Source organism: Tetranychus urticae, chromosome 1 (assembly GCF_039701765.1).
Source record: "Tetranychus urticae isolate SD_2017Ah chromosome 1, NJAU_TeUrti_SD_1.0, whole genome shotgun sequence".
Lineage (NCBI taxonomy): Eukaryota > Metazoa > Arthropoda > Arachnida > Trombidiformes > Tetranychidae > Tetranychus > Tetranychus urticae.
Genome location: NC_142958.1, coordinates 28,337,206 through 28,346,317, shown reverse-complemented (window position 1 = coordinate 28,346,317; position 9,112 = coordinate 28,337,206). Strand labels below are relative to the sequence as shown.

General features: G+C 32.0%; 2 protein-coding genes across 2 annotated transcripts; both read left to right on the top strand.

The window, feature by feature from the left end:
• The first annotated feature begins 183 nt into the window (after window positions 1-183).
• AspRS-m (aspartyl-tRNA synthetase, mitochondrial) lies at window positions 184-2,665 on the top strand. The gene is made up of 6 exons (XM_015937848.3): window positions 184-842; window positions 925-1,101; window positions 1,198-1,377; window positions 1,441-1,518; window positions 1,582-1,806; window positions 1,895-2,665. The coding sequence occupies exons 1-6, from the start codon at window positions 243-245 to the stop codon at window positions 2,444-2,446; spliced, it is 1,812 nt and encodes a 603-aa protein (XP_015793334.1). The 5' UTR covers window positions 184-242; the 3' UTR covers window positions 2,447-2,665.
• Window positions 2,666-3,982: 1,317 nt separating this feature from the next.
• On the top strand, window positions 3,983-8,981 carry mtd (TLD domain-containing protein mustard). The gene is made up of 2 exons (XM_015937823.3): window positions 3,983-4,646; window positions 7,892-8,981. Exons 1-2 carry the CDS (start codon window positions 4,207-4,209, stop codon window positions 8,025-8,027), a joined length of 576 nt encoding a protein of 191 aa, XP_015793309.1. The 5' UTR covers window positions 3,983-4,206; the 3' UTR covers window positions 8,028-8,981.
• Window positions 8,982-9,112: the final 131 nt, after the last annotated feature.

Below are 9,112 nucleotides of genomic sequence, written 5' to 3'. Positions count from 1 at the left end.
ATTTTTTGTAGCGCCGGCTTAGCCGGCTAAGCATCCGCCAACGAATATTTTTACTCTTATCCGCCATTCGTCAATGAATTGGCTGGCTGCGGTTTCTATTTCAAATCAAAATGTTTACCGGCTGATTCAGTTAACAGTTAGCTAACGCCATCTGTATTGTATGTTTTTACTCTACTACCGCATTTTGGTAAACAACTTTGAAAATAAACATTGTTTATTGAATATGAATTTGTGTCGATAAAATGAATAAATTTAGTTACCAGCTTTGTAAATCTCTGCATTCTTTAACAAGATCACCTGTACATTTGTCATTTCGTTATAATTGGGGACTAAGTGAGGTTAACCGTTTCACTTTGCGGCAACACAATTGTGGTGACTTGAAGGAATCAGATATTGGTAAAAAAGTTACTCTTCATGGTTGGATCAAACATATTAGAACTCATGGTTCAGCTGTTTTCCTTGTTGTCAATGATGCCTATGGTGATACACAGCTAATTTTCAAGCAAAGTCATGCTCCTATCTCAAAGTTACCAATTGGATCAGTCATTAAAGCTGAAGGAACAGTTACAAAGCGTCCCAAAGGACAAGAAAATAACAAAATGAAAACAGGAGCCATTGAGGTTTTGGTTGACCAATTTGAAGTAATCAACAAAAGAACCTTTCCAGCTTTGATAACCAAAGAATCAGATAGATTGAAGTATCGTTATATTGACCTAAGAAACAAAGCAATCAGTTCAAATCTTCGTTTGAAAAGTCAAATAATGAACAACGTTAGAAATTTTTTCCATCAAGAAGGATTTATTGAAGTTGAAACACCATTGCTTCAAAAACATACACCTGGAGTAAGTATATTCACAATCTGGTTAAGTTTATACCGTTTATTAATCTATTGATTTACTTATGCTTTTCCTTTATCTTTCTTAGGGTGCTCATGAGTTTATTGTGCCAACACATGATCATAACAAATTTTATTGCTTAGCCCAAAGTCCCCAAATTTTTAAACAACTTTTGATGATTGGCGGTTTAGATAGGTATTTTCAAATTGCTAAGTGCATGAGAGATGAAGTTTCAAGACCAGATCGTCAACCAGAATTTTCACAGGTATGAGTCAAGAAATTTGAACATTTTGACTTTACTATTGGTTGCTCACATCCCGATAATATTGCTTTTATTTACTGTTTTCGTTGGTTTAAACAGATAGATCTTGAAATGTCTTTTACAAATACTGATGGAATCATAGATCTTATTGAAGCATTACTTGTTGCCATTTGGCCTTCTTTTGCAGGCTCAATAACAATACCATTTCCAAGAATATCGTACGATCAGGCCTTACAAAAATATGGATCGGATAAACCCGATTTAAGAAGTGACATTGAGGTGAGTGAATATTTCCCATCATATTCTACTATCAACTTATCTTGTTCATTTTTCTTCTCATAGTTACATGATCTCACAACTCCTTTGGAAGACATTATCAAAAGACCCGCGATTGGACTTGCCATTCCCAATGGAGTTGATGTAAGTTATAATAAATTCCTATGTTTTCACTTACTAATGACAAGTATCTCGTCTTTTCTTCAGGAAAACCTAGAGTCAAAGCTTTATCAGCTAAGTTTGAGCGTGGCTGAAGATTTATCATTCGAAGGTAAAGTGATCGGACTTAAAATAAATGACCCTGATTGCTGGACGTTGGACAGAGAAGACAATGTCAAAATTGATGAGCCAATAAAATTCTGTATCACGCAAAAAATGAAATTATATAAAGGAGATTACCTTTTCGTAGCTTATGGGGATAGCGCTGAAATTGTAAGATTATTTTTTAACTACAATTATATTTTAGATTTGTAGCTATCAACTATATTAAACTTTCTAATCTATCTTTTTCCCTATTCAGAGACGGTTCATGGGTAAATTCAGAAATCTTAGTATTAAGTGCATTGCAGAAAATAACATCTCCAATTGTCTTGATAACTCTTTTGTTTGGATCGTTGATTTCCCACTTTTCACCAAAAACGAGCTCGATGGCACCATTGAAAGTTCACATCACCCTTTTTCCGCGCCCAAAGCTAATCAACTTGAAAAGCTCTATTCAAACCCATTACAAGTGGTTGGTGACCAATTTGACCTCGTGCTTAACGGAGAAGAGGTTGGCGGTGGATCCATGCGAATTCATGATGCCAATGTTCAAGAGTATATTTTAAAAGACATTTTAAAAGTGGATTACTCTTCGCTACAATTCTTCCTCGATGCTCTACGATCAGGAGCTCCTCCTCATGGTGGCATCGCATTAGGCCTGGATCGTTTGATACGTATAATGTGCAATGCTTCGTCAATTCGGGAAGTTATCGCTTTTCCAAAATCATTTACTGGTAAAGATCCTTTAAGTGGTGGCCCAACAGAGTTATCACCTTCGATTCTCAAGTCATATAATATCAAGCCAACTTAGGAGCACATAATGTTGTCATTAGTTATTAACAACAGTTTTTTGAAACCGACTTGTGACTTTAGATCTCTGCAAAATATTACCGATTTTTCCAGTGATGTAACCTGCCATTTATTCATAATCTATCATTGGTTGATGGCTCTCTGTTGACTGTGGTAATTACGGTCTTGCCAAATCAAAGGAACTAATTTAGAAAAGATTAAACAAAACTATGATCCTAAATCAAGTTATTAGTAATAACTTATTACACAATGAATGAATTTATCGCGATTCTATTGTCACAATGGTGAAAAATGTACGCATTTAAAAACAAAAAATGAGTCAACGTAGTCAACAATTAATCTCTTTGGTGAAAGATTTTTCATGAGACATAATTCTAAGTTGAAAAATGATGACTAAAACTGCAAATCTGATCTACTCTGTCATGATTAAATCAATGTCGTTTCTATTTCTATTTCTATCGAGATTACTAATGCTGAATCTTGTGTTTATAACTTTTCTAGTGAATCGGTTGTTACATCGACCCTAAAAGTTATTTCAGTTACCACGTCAAATCGTATTATTCCAGATTAGATGCTTAGCTTGAAATGATTTCTGTTTATGCTTCCTTTATCAGTTCTCTCTTTGTTTTTAACTGTTGATCATAGTTGTTATCTACAATCTTTTATAACCATTAAATATGTATCATCAAAAAGTTGAATAATTTCTAAACTTCCCTAAATCTTTCTGCCCACTTTAATCGGAATCGCCAATTTAACGGTTACTTCTTGTATTTTAAGCTACGATATTTACAGGCCTTCATTTATCTTTCAGTTAGATCACTTTTAGCTTCCATAGGTTTAACCAGGATTACCCCTGATCTATTCTTAACTATAATGGAAAGCTAAGATCAGAAAACAAGAAAATTTTAGCTACACTTGTTACCATAAAAATGAGTACAATGCCATTTTTTGGAATACATTTTATGTACTTCATAACGACTGTTCCATCTCATCTAGTTGAGAACGAGGTGTACTTAGCATTAAGATCCTATTGAAGTTGTTTTTATCCTGTTTGGTAAAGCATATCCATTTGATTCCAGATTAATTCCTGGAATCTCTATCAACATTACACAATATTACGGTAAATAAAGAGTGATTGCCGGTATTAAATGAAAACAAGTTACATGCTGAACAGTTTTCATAAGTAAATATCAAGATAGGAAAAAATCAAATTAACAGGAGAAAAACAATAATCATTCCTACAGAACGAGCATTTGGAGTGATGTTGATGTTGGAAGACACAAATGAAATAGTAAAAAATGTAAACATCCCATTAGTTTGACAATTGTTAATGATGCAGATAGAGAACCAGACAGCCCTTTAATAGCTTAATTTATTCAACTGTTGAGCCGCAAAATTATCATTAGCAAAACAAAATTATTGAATAATTTTTTGGGTTTATCCATCAGAGCCATCTATTGGCTTTTATCATCGAATCTCACCTAGTGACACCTGATGGTTTAACAACAGAAATTTTATTGATTTGTTATTTTTTTTCAGCATCAAAGCATTAAGCTTCTCCTTTCATCTTAACTGGTAAACTATCAAAAGTGGTAATGCTTATGCTCAAATATGTCTTATACTCAGTTGGCCCCAAGCCCCATCAATATCTGTAATTGTTATTGCTGTTGAAACGCTTTTCCTTTAAATTTATATTCACACATATTTATTTTTGTTTCTTGTTTTGCTTTTTTTTGTTCCTTTTATTATTCTCAACATTCAATGTGTTCACAAATTGGTCAGTGTAAGAAAGGATTGCCCTTCAAGGAGCCCATTGAATTTCCTCTTCCAGATCTAATCGGTGAATCAGATATTCTAACGGAAGATCGTAGACGAGAGTTGGCTCGTCACCTGCCAGCTCGCACTGAAGGATACTCATGGGCTTTGATCTACTCTACATCTAAACATGGTTTCAGTTTGAAAACCATTTATCGAAATATGGTTAATTATGAGAATCCAGTTCTTCTGGTTATCCAAGACACCGATGGATCCGTATTTGGAGCCCTTACTTCCACATCTTTAAGAACAAGTGATCACTTCTATGGAACTGGTGAAACCTTTCTATTCTCATTTTACCCTGAATTCAGGTGCTTTAGGTGGACTGGTGATAATGTTTATTTTATTAAGGGTGACACAGAAAGTATTGCATTTGGTGCTGGAGAGTAAGTTTCATCATTTTTTCCCATCCTTTTCAGTCTTTCTATCTTTGCAATCTTACCTATTTCCTTACCTTCCCTAACCTCTATCCTTACATCATATTATGAATCCTTATAAAATTATTGTTACTATTGAATCCATTATAAATTACATCTCCATTATTATCTCAATATTGACTTGTTTTCAATGCTATTCTATTGTCAATATGCAATATGTTCTATCTGGGTTTTTACTCAACTCTTTACCTTTTTTTTCAATTTCCTTTTATTTGTTTATTGTTTCATTCATTATCTGCTCAGTATCAACCGAGTCACTTTCTTATAACAATATGGTTAGCTTTGGTTATTTGTTGATTGTGTAAAAAAATGTCTTAAATATGTTGAAGACTAACAATTCTTGGAAGAAATTTCATGTCAATTTAATGTCAATGCAAATGAATTGCATTGATTTTTTTAATCCTTGTAATGTTAGCGGTTGACTGTAAAAAAACAAAAGGAGAAACCATCATATTATGCTTCAAGTTAATTACATGTGCACAGTTTTGTTATTTCATAGGCTGCTGCCTTCAATCAATCAATCAATTGTTCCATTCAGCTTAAACTTGCAACCATTATTATAACATTTTGAATCTTTCATAACTCGATCACTATTCACTACAAGATCTAAAAATTCCATATGTTTTTTTTCCAACATTTACCAGTTTCAAGTCTATGCAAATATTTTTGTCATTTGATTGTATTTGTGAGATAAAGCATTTCAACAATAGTTAACCTTGACAATTTGCTGATAAACTTGGAACGAAAAAGAATAGCAAGAATACAAAATTTATCATGAAATAAAGCTTTTCCTTTCATCTCTTTCCTTACCCTGTTACCGTTGATACTATGTATTAATTGTGTAGATAAAATGTGTTATTGATAGACGAAGAGTGTTCTTGATCTCGATAAAAGCCTTTACCCGGCAAAACAAAGTTCAATGTTAGTCTGTTGGCGAAAAAAAAACAACACACAAATGATGATTTAATAATTACATTAACACTCTAATAACTCTATCAATAGACTCAATTGAATTATCTGTTGGTCCAATAGCTGCTGAGTGATAAATTATGTAATCCCGAATCATTTGATTGATTAACTTGCAACCTTCTACTATTTTGCATTTAAGAAACGCTTAATTACTTGATTATTATTGCATTTCTCGTTCAACTCTTTTCCCAACTGACAAGCTTTCAAGTCAACTTTATCAATAACAATAAGTGTCAGGTTAAATTGCAATTGCAAACAACTGGCCAAATATTTCAATTTTAACCCGCAATTTCAATCTTTTTCATTTTTCCTTTCTCCTTCTTCTTCTTCTGTCCAATCTTTTACCTTTTAACCTATCAATAGTTAATCATTTGAAAGCTTACCTAAATAATTCAGGAAGTCAAACCTAGAGAATGCCATTTTTTTCCTGGTAAAAATAATGGACTGAGATACAGTTAAGAAACCCAATTTTACCTTTCCTCAGATTCAATCCCAGATCTTTTGATTTGCCAAAAAAATGGTTTATCAATGTCAAAAGACAATTTGTAATTTCCATCAAAATGTAATCATCTCAAGTCACCTTATCAAGAGTCAAACACTTTGTCAAAATTGATGTAAAGCAAACCTGTCACTGATTGTAATGATGAACGAGCCCGAACCCAAAAAAAAAGACTCCAGTTTGAATAAACATTAACAGGAAGAAAAAGTAACAAACTTGATAATGTCGATGATGATTTTACCTCAAATCATCTCTTATTTGTTCAGATGCTTCGCTTGCCATTTCAACATGATCACCATGATCATTGCAATGCTCTTGATCACTCTTATTATTATATCAATGATGATACTTGATGAGTTAACCTTATTCATTGTTTTACTTTCCTCATCCCATCCTATTTATTTTACCATGTTAACATTCACAGTCACAAACTTCTCATCTCTATTAACCTGGCCTAAACAATTAATTGACAGTAATTTAAGCAAACTCAACTTTACCCAATATCCAGAATAGCCTGAATAACGACTTTGCTGTCAACTAATTATCATGAAAAGCCTCTTTTTTGCCTGCAAAGAGTTTTATCTTGAATCCTCTTTTTTTCTTCAACTTTTTTTTCTTCTCTCTCTATTCCCTGTCATTTCTGAATAATGAACTTTTTTTGTCACCTTTTCGTTGTCTTTTCCTTTGATTGATCATTATCGGTTGACGTTGAAAATGTAAATAGTTACCAGTTTAATCCATATGTTACCAAATCCATTTTGACTAATTTATCTTGAATCTTAATCAAGAAGAAAATTGTTAATCAACAGCAAATCTAATTAACATGCCGCTCAATTGAATTCACTTCTTAATTGAGGCAATAACTGTCAACAATTTTATTACACTTTGTTTTTGATGATTGTATCATTGTTGAACAATTATGATTTACAATTGAATCATAATCTGTTTAGATTGAAAATTCAATTTACATGGAAAACTTGGTTATAATTTGATTAGACAGATTTATGTTGCATTGCAAGTTTCAACTCCAATTGTAATAATTTTTCTTGATTTACATGGAATTTTCGTGAACTCAACTTTTATCATCATCATTAACCAACTATCATTTCATAGGGAAAAAAAAGATGTAAAGAGTTGAGAATTTGTTTTATCCAATTTTTCGCTTGTTACTTTAGTCTGGTTTTTCCTAAACAAATATTATCATTATAACGATCATTATCATTTATTAATCAAAACTTTTCTGTGTTTCAAGTGGCAATATTTATTCACTTTTTTGTTCATGGAAATATTGACTATAATTTGGGTTTAATGTTGAAACAATAACAAGGTCGAGTTGAAGAAAGTTGAATCAATGGGTAAAAAGTAAATTATATTGCTAGTAAGACCAGAGTCTTGACCAGTTTTACATTTCCCTTGACCTCAACTCTGACAACATCTTCATGATAACACAAGGCATAATTAAGATTTGCTCTCTCCTTTAACCAACAATTTGAAACCCAACCTTAATATTCATTGTTTGTATTATTCATTATCATTGTCCATTACTCATTGAAATGATCAAATATAATATTGATCCAACTTTTGGATCATCAAAGTATAAATTTCACAATTTGTTTCTTCCTCTGGATTCATTTTTTGATGTAACGATTGACTCATTTTCTGGTTAAAATTTACTTGAATTTTTTATTGATTTTCGTTTTTTTTCTCTTCTCTTTTTCTATTCTAGTGGTAGCTTTGGTCTTTGGCTGGATGGTGACCTTTACCATGGAAGTAGTAATCCATGTCAAACCTTTGGCAATCCTCGACTATCAAAGAACCAAGATTTTGTGGTGAAAACGTTGGAATGCTGGGGATTTGTTTGAAAGCTGCTGACATGATCGTTATCATGCTCCTCTGATTTAATCTGTAATCATTGATTCTTGGATTGAGCAAGCAACAAAGAATGGAAACAATTATAACTAATCAAAGTCATTGTGAATCAATATGTGTATTCATTTATACTGTCAACTCTGTTTCCATTCTTTCCTTTTCCATTCTCTTCTATTCTCTATCTCTCCTTTGGAAAAGCTGCAACACCGAGAATCTATTACCTCTTTTCACCAACAATTAACTCAATTGTTGATTGTAATCAATTGGATCATCATATCAAGTGATCATCATTGAGAGTCAATACCAAAATTTCATCTCAATTTTTCTTTCCTTTTGCCAAGCCCAAACAATCTAAAGCAATCTGAAAAACAAAAAACAATCTCTAATCAAAAATTAATTAGAGTTTAAACCGACTAATCATAGTTTACAAAAATCCTATGTTAGATTTTACAATTTAACTCTAATTACTTCCCATTGAACTAAATTGTGTTGATTTATGTTTTCCTCTTTTCCACTCATTTTTCTGTTGTTTCTTCCTTTTCTTTTTTCTTACAAACTATCATGTTATTTCAATCTCTTTTCCGATTTCATTTCTTTTTTTTGATATTATTATCGTTTTCTTCTCTGTTCTGTTATTCAATAATTTAACAATCAAGTTAATTAATGTAATATCCAATAATCAAACTAGTTGGTAGTTGAACGTCCAAATGGCTGTTTGCCATCGATTACCAGTCCGATTTACTGATTGATTAAGTGAGATTACGGAAAGAGATTAATGACAAAAGATAAAATAGTATTTATGTAGATTTATGATTGCTAAATTGCAATCTTGGACAATCCAAATCTCAGTTTAACTTTAATAATTGCGACAAACAAAAGCGAATTAATAAATGTAACATAGAATTGAAAGACAAACAATTTCTGATTAAAAATTCAATTGTACCTTATATTTTTCATTTTTAACGTGATTTCATTTATTGATTTTATTACCTTTCCATTAGTCAAACCCAAATTTATTGGTTAACTTATTGATTATTTTTCTTGTTCAATCTTTTGTCTACCTTTAGCTGATATCATT